The following is a 15,370-nucleotide window of genomic DNA, read 5'->3' as shown; positions in this document are numbered from 1 at the left end:
ATGGTTAAAAACTATGGTTACTATAATTAAAACAATGGTTAATTTTAGGTGGTTGCCAGGGTGTTGCTATATGGTTGTTCTGAATGTTTTTAGCCTATAGCTATGTGGTTATTCTGGGTTTTCTGGGTGGTTGCTAGAGTATGCCAAGTCGCAGCTGGGTAAAAAAAAAAAAAAAATTAGCCCACCTCCAAGTCTCTATCCCTCCATCCGAATATGCTTTCTAGTATATGAAAAACTATGTCAAATAAGTAGTCTAATGTCTAAATACACACTATTCGCCCAACAGTAAGATTCTGAAGAACAATCTTTACTATTTTACAATGAGGCCAAAGGAAGGTAGTCGTCAATGGCAGGGAAACATTATGCAGCTAACGCCGTAGGTCCTGATGGCATGGCAGATCAAGTATGTCCAGATTGCATTCCTACTTCACTCATGGATACTTATATTCTGGTCACAAATAATCATATTTATTAAGACCTTGAAAAAGGTGGAAACTGCACTTAGTCTTACACAGGGTCTACATCAGATGTAAGCGGCATGATGCGATGCAACAAAAGCAAATATAACCTATTTATAATTAGTGATTCTGTCTACACTGGATGCAGCGTCATGATGCAACATGACAAATTCGCAACAGTAAACTTTTCTATTTCTTTCTATTTCTGACGTGATCCAAGCACTCTCGCTACTTCGAAGGATTTGCAAATGGATTTGCAATGGTTGCTGTGTCGCGTCCAGTGTAGACAGCTTCTAGCTGTTGCGGTGCAGCGTGACATGACACTGGTCTCGTCAGTAGACACAGTGTCAGTCTAAGGGTACGTTTACACAACAACAATGTACTAAAAACGGAAATGAACAAGTAATAAGCATGCGCATGACGTCACCATTTTCACAAATGTGTTTTTTATAGTTTACACAGAAACTATAACGGTATTGTTTTCAAAAACGTGCACTTTAAAAACCATTTTCAAAGCTTGCATTTTCAGGCCCCCAAAACGCTGTTGTCATGTAAATGAATGGGGAAAAGCCATTCAATTTCTTTTGTTTTTAGTGTGCCATGTAAACAGCCCCTTTTAGCTGCCCCAATAATAAGCTACTTAATGTGATGATTGGCTATAACAAGCTGTTAGTGAGACCATAAAGACAGAGCTACCGACTGGTTACCAAACATCAACCAGTCCAGCAGTGTTTAACTATTCTGCAATCAATCAATGATATAAATCTATTGGTGATCCTTTGTCTTCTGTAATTAAAAGGATTTCAAAGGTTACATCGTCAAATGTGTGAAATTATCAGCAAGACCCATTCAAAGCAGGTTATGGAGATGAATTAAAGTCTGTAATTAAACAGCACTAAGGAACATACATTTCACACTATCTATTAGACTGAGTGCTGATGCTTTAGGCATATGCCCTACTTAGATTTGCGGTGCATCATCCCACTCAGAACATTATTCACTCACTGTTTGACATTTTATGCTTGCCATTTCCTTGCATGACAATGAAGATCATAATGAGAAAAAAGGCCATGCTGACAGATGCCTAATGCAAGATGCTCATGGTTATGAAGATACAATATTGAGCTCATTCCTGTTATGCAGGACATTTTTATGTCCCTATCATGTATGTATGATATACTGTATGTATCAGATTTTTTTTTTAATTCTTGATATAATAAATATCATTTGGTTTGTAGGGTTTTGGGCTATAGTTGGGTTTAGGATGTTGGAGCGCTGAAATTGCACTTCATTTAACCCGCGGGGGTGGGGGGGTGGGGGGGGGGCCGACCCACATGCAACAATTTAAAAAGTAGTCCCGCGGACTGACAACACTGTCAGTTAGGTTGTCTCACTTTTAACCATTCCATCCTGGATCAAAAATCTAATTTCAGCTTTTTATTTACATCCTATTATTTTTCTTACCACTGTGTTAATAAGTTAAGTTTACCCTTTTATAGAAATATTTCCTTAAATTGCAATGCAAGCATAAAGCTACAGAATTCCAGAGGAACTACATAACAGGAATGACCAGTATACATATATAATCATACTTCACTTTCAATAAACAATATATGGACTGCAATTTTGATTATGAAAAATCAGTAGCTATTTATGCAAAAGGGAAAAATTTGATCCTTGACTCATCACGCATCATTTGTGTATACTATTAGCTTCAACAACAGAAGACACACAGCTGTCTCTTCATATTCGTCTCATTTTTTTTTTTTTTTGCTTCTTTCCACAATCAGCTCATCACAGCTGGAGATCCAGTGTATTTACACAAGTGTGTATGGAAACAATCACAATGCCTGAGTCTGGGCTGTTGTGAGGCAGGTGTTGATTCAAATGGCTTTCCCTCGGGATGACAAGTATGTCAAATTCATCAAATCCCCCACCACTGATGGGCTGCCCAAGGTTAATTTACTCATCAAAGTACAGATTTGACTTTTTGTGATCTTCCAATATGTAAAGTTAAATGCTCTTTTTATCCTACATTCTAAAAAAGAATGCTGGGTTTGGGTCAAATATGAACAAACCCAACCATTGGGTTTAAAATTGGGTTGGTTGGGTTTGTCCATGACTCAAACATGGGTTGCAACAACCTAGAATTCTTTTTGAGAGTGTAGGACATTTTTATTGAGAAAATAATTCTAAATGTACATAAATAAATAAAAAACAATTGAGAACAAAATAACTAAAACAACTGAAAAAAAATATGGCACTTGTCTGAAAGTCAGTAGCTGCGAAGTTGTTCTGAGGGGGTTTTAGCATGCACTATGTGGTTGCATTTTTTTAATCTTACAAAAATTTGTACACACCTCTCGTCATTAAGCCAAATGATTTGAGATATCATTTATGTCTGTATCACAAAAGTTAGGCATAGGGGTTCGTTCATATCACTACAGTTACGATTTCATTGCTTCTAACCATTTCAATCATTTTCAAATGCAACTTCTAGAGGTTGTGAAATCACACAAAAACAAACAAACAAAAAATCAATTAATAATGATCTGGATTTATGTGGTTGGAATACAGACAATAAATATTCAGACAAAGAACAGTGTAGGATAAAAAGATTGAAAAAAGGTTAACATGGAAAGATCAATGTAAAGCCATAGTAAAGAAAACATAAATGAGATCTTTAATATCTCATTAGTTTCAGCAAGATAAAATTGTGATTAAATAGAGAGCAATTTGAGACTTTTGCTGAAGTTCCCTGCTTCTGAGAATTTGAGAAAAAGACCATTAATCGCTCATATCTCCTCTAGATTCAGAAGAAATCTCAACAATATCGCAAAATGTATTCAGAAATGGCCTCAAACATTTCTCAAGATATTTCTTCAAGACCAAATATGTCAATTAATTTGGATATATCTAAACTATTTGCATTTCTCCAAATAAATATTAGGAGAAACATCTGAGATAAACTTCAATTAAGGTTTCCATTCTATTATCCAGCTATCTAAGAGCAACATCTGAACAATAATAATAATACAAAAAAACTTCTGGGAAACAATTAAAAAAGACACTTGACCCCGTTCAGAACAATCAATTATTCTAGTGTCTATCAGCTAGCAAAATACAGTTCTGACTGACATTAATACAAGTTTAGTGCAAACACACAGTGATGGTGAAGATGATCAATGTTTTGCCAGATAACAGTATATGAAGAGTGAATGAACAAAATGATGGATTCCTGGAAAGATATCAAATCTAGTGGATCTATGGTGGAAATAGAGTGTAGCTCTTACCAGAGGTGAATGCAGCTGTCTCCAGACATGGTTGGACAGTTCTGCACTGAGCGATTTGGATATGTGTGGCTGCTTTTAACACAATTATCTCATCCAAAGTGAAGTGGCTTCTGTTGGTGAAAGCATCTTAGCCCACACACTGGACTCACGACCAGATAATCATCATAATAACCGTCATTCAGAACATCTCCATCATAAAATGTCAGATCGCTGCGAATGTATAAGAAGTTTACCTATTGGGAAAGAAGGACAGCAAAGTTTAAAATGAAAAAAAAACATGCATTATGAAACATTGCTCAGGCATTCTTGCATATCACGAGATACTTCTTGCAGTTCAGTAGTGTTTCATTTAAGCTTTAAGTTTGCTCCATGATGTTTCTCCAAAAATGAAAATGAAAAAAGGACACAAATGAAACACAGAAAGAGTCTAGAGCCTTAAAAAAATTGGATAGTATAGTTCAGATAATAGGTCATGGAAGAATTTGATGAGAAATGGTTGAGATCTCTGACAATTGATTGCAGATTAATCTTTGACAAATCCGAACACAGTTTGAGACATTTTTGGGATCTCTTCTGAAACTCATGGGAATTTCTAACTATTTTACATTTTGGCAAATTGGTGGCTTATTCGTAAGAATTTGTACGATCTCATTAATATGTTTATGATCTGCTTACGCCCCAGGGACGGGTATTTTTAGGGGTGGGCCTTATGCTTATTGCTCCATAGGTTTTTTTAAATAATTGTACATTTTTGTATGATTCACATTGTACAAATTCTTACAAAGTCATCAGCTTGTAATATAGTTATGTTTTCCCGTGAGATCAGGTTGGATGTTTTGGCAGGAGAAACATCCGCGAAGCAGGAGATTTATATATTCCATTTACTTTCCATTTCACGAGTTTGTTTGCCCATATAATCTATAAGCTATTAAGGTTAAACGTATTTGGCTTGCTGTCAACAGTGGAGGGGCTTGAGGAAGCATGCTTCAACTCGAGCTAGACATACCCCACAGTGGGATTACTATTGCTTGGAAGATGAGTCTGGAAGCAAGATGCCTAAATTATGTTGGTGGAGTTGGGGAGGTGGAGGGATGCCAGAACAGCTCACGCTGGAGCAAGGTGAGCTACTGTTTATATGCTCCAGCAGTCAATTGACCCTTCGCTAAGCCCCGCCCTCCCTAGTTACTGTTGCTACGCCTGTCAAGCTTTCGTGCCTGGCACGTCTATTACAGTGTGTATGCACCGGTGTCAGACATTCCCAATGAGATAATTCGTAATTTTTGGCGAACGTGAAATATCTGAGAGAGCAAGACAAAAGGGACTGCAGTATGCATTCGAGGGATATATCCACGACATAATATGCAACCGATTAGAGAATAATTTCATAAAAATTTATATATTTTATAGCCTATAGTCCCAGCGCAAGGCCTCATATACGCTGACCATTCAAATGGGAAACACACAAATTGAGGAACAGCTATGTTCGTGCACAGCAGGGTAAGTGATGTGAAAATAATCTAATAATTATAAATCAAACAGGAAATAAATCTTGTGGAATAACACCGGGATTGGGTTAAATTTAACGTTACTCAGTCAGGGGTAGTAGGCTGTCGTTTAACAAAATGCTGAAATATATGTTAAAGTATGTCAGTGAGCCTCCATCTTGTCTTTAATCGTCTTATTTTACGTTAAAATATATGCATTATGAACAAAGAACCGTCATTATTTCCAACTTCCAAGCAATAGGTGTTTTTGTTAATCCTGTGGACATGTAGTTGTGAATGGGGTCTCACACACTGCTTGATCCACGCCCGGCATTTCTCCCCTCGGCTTTTAGATTTTCGGTAAGGAAAAAAATTCCACTCCCCCGTCCAAACTTTTTTAGGATACCGGGTATCAGATTTGCACAATCCAAACGCACAACGCTTCGGCATGTTTCCCTCGCTCGAAAGCTTGCCAGACCTCCGGTTGTTACGGTTGCTAAGACACGATTGGCCAGTGGCAGTTTTCGGGTGTGGCTTAGCGAAGGGTCAATTGAAAGATTAGATTGGTTCACTCCTCCCGAAAGTAGGTTTAGGAACTTCCGTTAATCTAATTTCTGTGTGTAGGAAAAACAACTTTTCTTTCTTAAAGGTGCTCTATGGAACTTTTAGCGGCCTCTAGTGGTAATGTTTCAGATTGCAACAAGAGCGCTCGTGCTCGTGTGCGTGTGCGATTTCAGGAGCGAGCATTCACTACCGGCCACACGGAGACTTTCAACGCAACGGCGAAAGCATCACACAACATGCTGGAAACTCATGTAAACTCCCACTGCAACGTTACAATAATAGGCTACTTTTATCAGCTTGACGTTGAACTAATGCTCCATGCTCGTACCATGATAACGTTACATTGACTGCATTTAGCCGACATGTGATGTTATCTAGCATAGCCTACGGCATTTCACTAACTATTCGTGTATCTTTCACAATCAACAATGTCAACATAGGTGAATGTATAATAATGATAACGAAAACGGTTAGTGAACTAGACTGAACAATGTCAGTGTAACAGTAAGACAGTAGGAAGTAACATTACTGTACTGAACGTGTCTGGAAATGTTTATTATAAACAATATGATAGTGGGATGAATTACGTTATAGCGTAACGATCTATAACGTAGATCTAGTACATAAAACAAGTATCCTAAAGCACCTTTTCTTATCCTGGAACAGTCTTTTGTATTCATTCCATGTCTCATGTAGTTTACCTTGCTATTTCATTTGAGTTTACTAATAATTCAAAAGCTCTGCCGATGTTGATCCGTGTTTTCGTCCTGAGTCGATCAGAATCACGTTTGGCCTGACGAGCTTCAGCAGATAAAACTTTGTTTTTTTTTTTTATATTTATGTGGAGTTAGTGTTGGAGTGTGTGTTGTGCTGGAGGCAGGTCGTTTTGGGGTGTTATCAGACTCCATGTCGTCAGCTGCAGTGCCGTCGGTCGCATAGACTGTATATAAAAGGAGAGAGGCTTGGGAGCGCGCATGCACGTCACATCCGATGGATTTCGCGGTAAATCCGACCCGGAGACTTCACATATAAATATGAATATTGGCCTTCAGAGGTAAGAGCAAAACCCGACAAGTGGATCATTGTAATGTGTGATTACAACCCCTTCACACACAGGCAATAAAAAAAGGATTAATTTTAGAAGAAAAGTTCCATATAGCACCTTTAATAGATTTACTGATAATGCATGTCCAAGCATTTGGCTCTGAACAATTCCAGTCTAATAAAGGCCTATATTGTAACCAATCCATTGAGACATTTGGAAGTTAATGTGTTCACTCCTGAAACTCGTTACTTATGTAAGTGGTCCTACTCGCACCCGCTCCGGGCGGGATTCGAACCAGAGTCACCAACTATGGAGGCGGGCGCGCTAACAAAGATGTTATAGATGCTAGTGTGCCTTTTGAGGCCAGGGAAGTGAGGTTTACTTGCACAGCTCTTTAATAGCTGGCCTCCGTTACACTCACCCCCCTAAAGCTTACTCGCACCTGGGTCACGGCACCAATGTATCTGGTCCTACTCGCACCAGCTCAGAGCAGGATTCAAACCAATGTCACTGCTGTGGGAGGCGGGAGCGCTAACAAGGACGCTAAAGACTGCAGCCTCTCGCGCGCCTCTTGAGGCCAGGGGGTTTACTTGCACAGCTCTATACTAGCTGGCCTCCGCACTTACAACTGTAAGTGCAGGTGCAGATGAAAAGTAGTTATTTTTACTAATTCTGGCATATTTATTTTACATGGTGTATTTTTATACAACAATGTTCATTAATATGCATGGTCCCTATTAAATAAACCTAATTAAATAAAGCCTTAATTATGATGCTGTTAATGAACAAAGACATCCACCTGAAATTTTATTTCTAAATTCTGAAATTCTAAAATATTTTAACGGATTTATTTTTTTACTTCTGCTATGATAGAGAGAGAGAGACAGTGTGTTTGGAAAAGATTTGTGAAAAGCCATATATTCTCTTGGCAGGTTTGATGGGCTCTGAAGGTTGCAGGCACGCATCAATAGACTGATGTGGCCAATGATGAGGCCATTGTCGTGCAGGAGGACGTGAGATGAATGTGTTCCTGCTGGAGCGCTGCTAAATCTGCTCACCATTGTGAGGGGCTACTGGAGCATGACTCACCCCAGCTGCCGCTGGAGATAGCAGATGTACTGGTTTACAAGATCCATATTCACAAGTAGATCAATTTGACCACCAATATCATATCATATTCCTTTCAGATTTCTGTCGACGTTAGAGTTCTGTCTCTTTACTTTCTCTCAGATGTTAGTGTTTTCTTGCTACTAAAATATAATTTTGTAAATGTTTGATAATTAAAAGCAGGTGTTAACCACATCTCGCTAAAGTACTGGTGTGAATATTTTATAGTGAAGTGATGTCACCTCATTGTCTAATCTATAGCCCTGTTTACACCTGGTATTAAGATGCGTTTTGGTTGATCGGATCACAAGTAGATGATGCTAAATTTAGTTTACAATAGTTTAAACAGGGTCTAATGCGTTTTGAGCTTGTCCACTTTTGACCTTTTCCAGAGGTAGTCGAAAAACGCATTTGACCGGATTGCTTTCGTAGTGTAAATGGTCATGTGGTCGAATGTGTTCGAACAGCCACAAAAGACCGCCTACTCTCCGGCTCCGCCTACTGACCTAACGCATAAACATAATGAGATGCGCACTAGCCAGACAGGATTGAAACTTTATCGGCTGAAGACCTAAGTGTGGTTTTAAGTCTAAAAAACATACCAAGCACAATGTTCTCTCACCATTCCTGATTTCTGACACACACTCACAGCGTTCGCCTGGTCTTGCGGCTGTCAGAGCAGAAACGAAAGCTGCTGCTCTCTGCATTTTTTTTCCGTCGTTTCCAGTCGCATTCATATGTAAATTGCGTGAGCTTATATAATCCATTAAATCGAAAGATCTGAAAAAGCCAATACATTTACCCGCCCATAGATCATCCCCTTGAAGAAATCAGGACAGAAGTGGTCGAAAGTGGACAAAAGAGACTTGTGTCCAGGTGTAAACAGAGTCTATGAGGTAATGCTAAGAATGGTCTTGTGAATCTTTTGCTGATATGCACAAAGGGAAATCTTTAGTTTACAAATTCTCACATTACCACACAACCATATCTATAGTCTGAAATGCATGACAGTCATGGAAATTCTCCAGATCTATTTTCTAAAAGCATGTGATGATCTTATTGTCAACGATTCATCTATGCATTTAGAAGAAAAAAATCAGTTAGAAACTAAATTTGGCCATACAATTTTAACCATAACTGTCAAGATTTCTCTCTGGTGATGTACCCCAGACTTCTCCAATCCATTCATCTGCTTAAACCCTGCCCCTTTTTTAGATTCAACGTCAAGCTCGCATTTAGATCTGCCTCCATCCAATCAACAACCAATGCATAAACTAAAGTCCCCGTCCTACATTTTTGATAATCCATTTCACTCGGATGTACGTCACTAAAACCCCCCCCCCCCCAAAAACACATTTAGTCTGTCCTTCAGTTGGGGGGCTGGTTAACACAGGCTGTTAAATTTGACTTCATTTGATCTGGTTTGATTGAAGTCATTATGCAGTGCCTTGATTGAATTTAAATGTATAGACATCTTTGATGTACAAAATGAATTCTGCATTTAATCTACATATTAAGTGAACTTCAGTTTCCTCAGGAAATGGTTATTAATTTCTTTAATGATTTAATCAAAGCTTTAATATCTCCAAATAAGTTCCATTTGAATAAGCGTCCAGCTTATGGAAGAAAACAGTGCATAAACAAGATTAAACATGCTTTACTTTTATATTTGCCAGCAAAATTCCCAGAATAACAGCCTATAACTCAAGTGTGTTCAATCCTGCTTGTGAAGGACCACTTTCCTGCATAGTTTAGCTGCAGTACACATGCCTGGAAGTTTCTAGTGATCCTGAAGACCTTGATTAGCATGGTTCAAGTGTGTTTCATTTCAGCTAGAGCTAAATCTGCTGGAAGGTAGGCCTCCTGTGCTATAACTAAACCTATGTCATTGTGAATTTGAACCAGAGTTTTCAAAATGGAATTTTAAATAGTATTTACAACAACAGAAAAACATCATAAGCCATGTCCAAAAAAAGTTATGCCGTTTCATAACCACTGGTTTTGCATTTCTACTGAGGTGACAACTAAGTAGATAGCTGGAGATGACATTATGTATCAGAGAGAGGCGCTTGACAGTGAGTGGCTCCACAAACCTTCAGAGTTGCATAACACTTAATCCATATTAATCCACCAGAAGGATGAGTCTTACTCCAGCCTTATGAATACTGCAATATGACTAACTCCAGTGGTACAGTAACAATTTTTATTAGATTAATAAAACAAATGGTCAATGTTGCCCATGAAAGAGTCGTCACCATGATGCTAGAGTGTGGGTGGTTGCCAGTGCATTGCTATGCGGTTTGCTAAGAGTATTTTAGATTGTTATGCTGTTCTAAGTGGTTGCTAGAGTGTTGCTACGGTAATTTTGGTGGTTATTTACAGGTTAAAGTTCCAAACGCCAATCCAATCTTTCTCCTGGAGGATCACCTTACAGTTGATCAGTTATCTTTACAGTAATTAAACACATGAACCAGCGAATCAAGGTCTTCAGGATTACTAGAGCTGAATCTGAATATGCCTACTTCCCTACTATATAGTACGTGAAAAACAGTATGAGAAAACAGTTTTATGCCTGAATTCAACTGTATTCATTAAACAGCAGCGGAAAAGTACCCGGATGACTTTCTACTTCCCCTGAGATTCTGAAGTGTGCATCTGATGGACACTATCCCATGAGGCCAACGGAGAGTTGTGAATGGCATTGAAGCGACACAACTGACGAAGTCACATGACAATGACAACATGGCAGATTATATATACAAGGAGCTTATATACAGTAATAGGCATCGTATTCCTATCAGCTGAGAGTCAGCTGAAGCGAGCTTGACCTGTCAGAACTGACGCTACGCTTGATATCCAAAGCGACTTACAAATGAGGAATACAACAAGCGATTCATCTTAAAGAGGCAATAAACACGAAAACTACGAGTAATACAAAGATTCAGACATTAATCAGAATAGAACAAGCTAGAACAGGGATTATTTAAAGAAAAGTGAGAGCACAGATAAAGGAATTGAAATAGCACCTACTCAGACAGTGTGCGATTTTGAATGCAGTCTAGAAACTTCCAAACAGTGTTAGACCTAAACTCACAGGAAAGTGGCCCTCCAAGAGCAGGATCGGACACCCCTGGTCTGTAGATATGGCTGTGGGTCTATGGGATTTTTTATTACCTGTTTTATTGTCCAATAGGATCTCTGATATCTCAGAAATGTAATAGCAAACCTCTTCTCAACAAGCCCCACAATTTGACATATTAATGTCTGTAGCACAAACGTTAACTACTCAAATTTCAGAACTCAGGGTTAGTGATTTGAACAAACATCTATCCCTAAGTATGAGCAAAAGTAAAAGGATGCTTGTCTTAGCAAACACTATTAATTAGGAATAATCAAAATGATATCCAATCAAAACATCTATTTGGGTGTCATCTTTTGGTGGACCTCTACAATGTTGCGTAAATCCTAAGAAATGACGTTCTGAATGTGTGGGGGCTGAGCGGCTCGTTGGTTCACGCTTCCCTCAGGCCTGAGGGAGGATTTTCCAGCCGTCTCATCTAACTCTTGCCCCGGTTTGATTAGTCTCTCAGCTGTCTGCGTCACCTCGCCTGAGCACGACTAACAGCCAGCCAGCCAGATTAACGTTTATATTTCACTACACCCTCCTGCAGATACGCCACTGTGAGGTAATCGCATATGACACGATCAAAGGAAAACACCACAAAAATGGACAAAAATAGTATCCATGCTAGAAACTCATTAATGCTAGAGAAATATTCCATTTCAGTCTTTTCAACTGAAAGCAAAAGGTTACACTTTGAATTGTACAATCAGTGGTGTTCTAATGCAAACGTCACTATTGCTCATACTGGCATTCAGGGTGTAACTCGTCCTGCACTTTTAGCTACAGGCCTGTATAATACCTCAAAAAATGAGTTATAATGTGTAACTTCACACAGAACTCGTTTATGCATTCCATTGTTTTCTATGTAACTATGCACTGAATGATGAGCTCACATCTTTTTCAGTGCCATGAAAATTCTAAAGACAAGACATTCTAAAAATGAATGCGCTGCTCAAGTTAAAATAATGCTACCTATTGCTATTGGAATTATCGTAAATTTCCTAGTTTCCGAGTAAAAATGGGACATGAATGCCTGCTCAAGTCGTTTTACCACTGGGAAGCTCTGGGATAATTTTGAGACCCAAATTTCTGAGTTTGGCAGGCCATAAACTTTAAACATGGCGGAGGGGAGAACGATTGCTGCTGTGACTGCTATTCTTTATTAGTTTTTTCAAAAACAGCTACATCACCTTGTCTTGTCACTAAAATTACGTATATAGGCCAATGAATAATCATTTGAAGCGTATTGTATATTTTATACAGCGAAAATAGCCTGATTTTATAGAAATTCCAGAATCGTCAGCAAGCTGACTATATAGCGGGGAATGTTTATATGGTTGTCAATGAATGGGATGCTAAATACCATTTTGGCTTTAATATGATTTTCCCAATATATAGACAAGAATAAACCTTGTGTCCTCAATGATTCCTGTTCTTTCTGACAAGAAAGCACTAGAATGCAACGAACTCGTAATCACAACTTCAGAAGTGGGAAGAAGGACATTTCCGACAGCAAGTGAAGGCAGCAGCATAGGTCTAAAGACCTTGCATTGTTTTATGGTCACGTCTCACATCTCACATTTTAACAACACCATAGTAGTGACTTTTGCACCAATCATACTTGTGTTATTCGAAAATGTTATTTTATATTCAGTATCCCAATTGGTTCACAGAGAACATGCTGCCAGAGTGCTCGCACATGCTCCTGAACCCAAACAGCAGACGTTTCTTTTGTGGCTGAACAGGTGAGCCCATCATCGTGTCATTAACCAAGCTTATCGTAAAGGGTCAAACTGAGAGAGAAAGTAAAGAATATGGCATCTGCTTATCCCTTTTCCTCGCAAAGGGCACGATTAAGCTTTCCGAAGACCATTAACAGGATCATGGAGCGCTTAAACAGCAAATCACTGCCCCTTACCCGTTAAAATCCCATCGCGCCTCACTGCAAGGCATTGTGTTTTAAGGCACCACCATGTACACTGGCACAAACCAATGTGTTTCCATTGGTTACCACTCTGCACCCCTTCTATCTGTTTTGGTCTGATAATGACCGGCAGTTTACATAATTTCAGTCCTCTAATTTTCCCTGTCATTAAATTCTCAGAGAACACAAGGCGGTCAAACACCAGGCGATATTTTTAGCACGTGTTCTAAAAAAGAAAGAAAGAAACGAAACCTGAAAATGTGTCTGACAAAAAAAAAAAAAAGAAGTGGCGAGGGGGGACTGAGAGAGATCTCTCTACGTACTTCTTTGCTGACGTCTGTTCTGTCTTTCGTCATAGCGCTTGGAGCCAACTGGGTCGAGGAGGTGGAAAGGGGCGTTTTGCTGCTTTTTTGCATAATATGTCATCAGCCTTCTTTGTCTTGATGATTGTAAGCATTGCTTTCCACACACATACACACACACACACTCCTTCTGTAATTAATTTTGATTAATCAAAACTAACATTCATGTTTTTAATATATTCTATATTGTAATCTCCAAAATAATGTAGAAACAACATAGACAGTACATTTTTTATATTTGTTTAATAGCATCTTTTTACTAAGCACTATGAATGAAGGCCAGTATCCCTGATACCAGTACTGATAGTGATGTCTCTATTAAGTGGATGTTGTCCCTTAATTATAGCCATTAATTATAGCCATACAACATTACTGTATAGTTGAAAGTTGTTATATTACTAAAAAATATAACAACTTTTAATTTAAGTGAACCTAAAACAATCTTCTCATAAATCCATTGTAATAAATGTCACATTTAGCTGCGCTTTTGATATATCAGGGCTCATCGCTAAGGTTTTTTTCTTCAGATTTTTACCTGTCCTGCTAAAATGTAAAAAAAAAAATAATAATAATTTGCTTTGCTATAATATTTTCAGGTGTGTCTATAGGCTGCAGAATTATGAATATGAATATAGATTAATCCTTATTAAATCTGCAAAAGTTATTCAGTCAAGAGTACTGAGTGATTTTCTTTGATTAACATTAGCTACATTTACATGGACACTTTTTGCTTCAAACTGAATGAATTAATTCTGATTGATGAATCCGAACATAGTGTTTACATGAACGATAAATAAAGTGATTGGGTTGATGTGCGTGTTTATATGTCAAATCGGAATTTAATCTTTTGACATGCGCACACTGCACCGATATACAGTTTCCCGTTGTTGTTGCATAGTGCATACTAACTAGGGGTGGAACGGTACATGTATTCGTACCGAACCGAAACGGTACGGGCGTCACGGTTCGGTGCACGAATTTACACGGAGAATACACGGTATAAAAATAAATAAAACTTGCGTGGAAATTAATTAATGTAATGCGGAACTTACGCGGGTTCTTTAGGGACACATAATCTGTACCATCGGCTTTGCTCTGAACGCGCGTTCACTTCAAACGTTGGCTTATGCGCGTCCTATTCGCTTTGGACTAGCGTCGAACTAGACGCGATAGACGCGAATTTAACGCTCTATTCGCGTTTGGTGTGACCGCATAATGAACAGGCTGCGATGTCAAGATTGCAATGCTGGAGTGTGTGTGTGTGTGTGTGTGTGTGAGAGAGAGAGGCGCGGCCGCGATCGAACAGTGGAAACATAAAAAACATACTCCGTCATTTTGTTCATACAGATCATTAAACCTGGAAAGTGTTTACTTATATTTGTGTACACTCGCAATAAAACACAACATTGTGCTTTTGTCACACTGTAAACTCTTGTCAAACTGTAACCTACAACTGTCACCCAACCAAAATCTCTCTCTCTCTCTCTCTCTCTCTCTCTCTCTCTCTCTCTCTCTCTCTCTCTCTCACACACACACACACACACACACACACACACACACACACACACACACACACACACACACACACACACACACACTGTTTTAAAAGCAAAACATATTTATCCAACTCCATTTCAAAACAGTCTGTGGGTCCCATCTTTTGGACATTCATCAAATTGGTTTTCATTTCTTGTCCTCGGACCACTAATCTTAAACATTCTACATTGATTAAAAAAGAAAATCGAATGTGTTATTAATGGTAGTATTATTTTAAACAGAAATCAATTATTTATAATTCAGATGAGAATAATGTTACATTGTTAATTAATAATGTTAATTAAAATTAAGGAAAACAAATATATTGATCTGAAATATAGCAAATTAATTTTAAATTAATTCAGGTACAATTACCAAACATATCGCAAGGTCTTTTTGTCTTTTTATTAATTTAATTAATAAACGAATTATATAAAACTATTGTCAGTGCACTACAAATAAACTGGTTCTAT

At 38.4% G+C, this 15,370-nt stretch overlaps 1 protein-coding gene across 8 annotated transcripts in view; it reads right to left on the bottom strand.

The window, feature by feature from the left end:
• The window catches only part of myo3a (myosin IIIA), a 127,681-nt gene extending 123,782 nt beyond the window's left edge, over positions 1-3,899 (bottom strand). For 3 of the 8 annotated variants that reach the window (XM_056249864.1, XM_056249868.1, XM_056249863.1), the window contains exon 1: positions 3,752-3,896. In XM_056249864.1, the coding sequence (XP_056105839.1) occupies positions 3,752-3,780 (29 nt within the window). In that variant the 5' untranslated portion in view covers positions 3,781-3,896. Of the gene's footprint in view, positions 1-3,751 lie in introns of all 8 variants that reach the window. The other 5 variants (XM_056249861.1, XM_056249860.1, XM_056249865.1 and 2 more) reach the window with 4 other exon arrangements.
• Positions 3,900-15,370: the final 11,471 nt, after the last annotated feature.

Source organism: Rhinichthys klamathensis, unplaced genomic scaffold (assembly GCF_029890125.1).
Source record: "Rhinichthys klamathensis goyatoka isolate OS25496 unplaced genomic scaffold, OSU_Roscu_1.1 h1tg000064l_1, whole genome shotgun sequence".
Lineage (NCBI taxonomy): Eukaryota > Metazoa > Chordata > Actinopteri > Cypriniformes > Leuciscidae > Rhinichthys > Rhinichthys klamathensis.
This window is presented reverse-complemented; position numbering and strand designations above follow the sequence as displayed.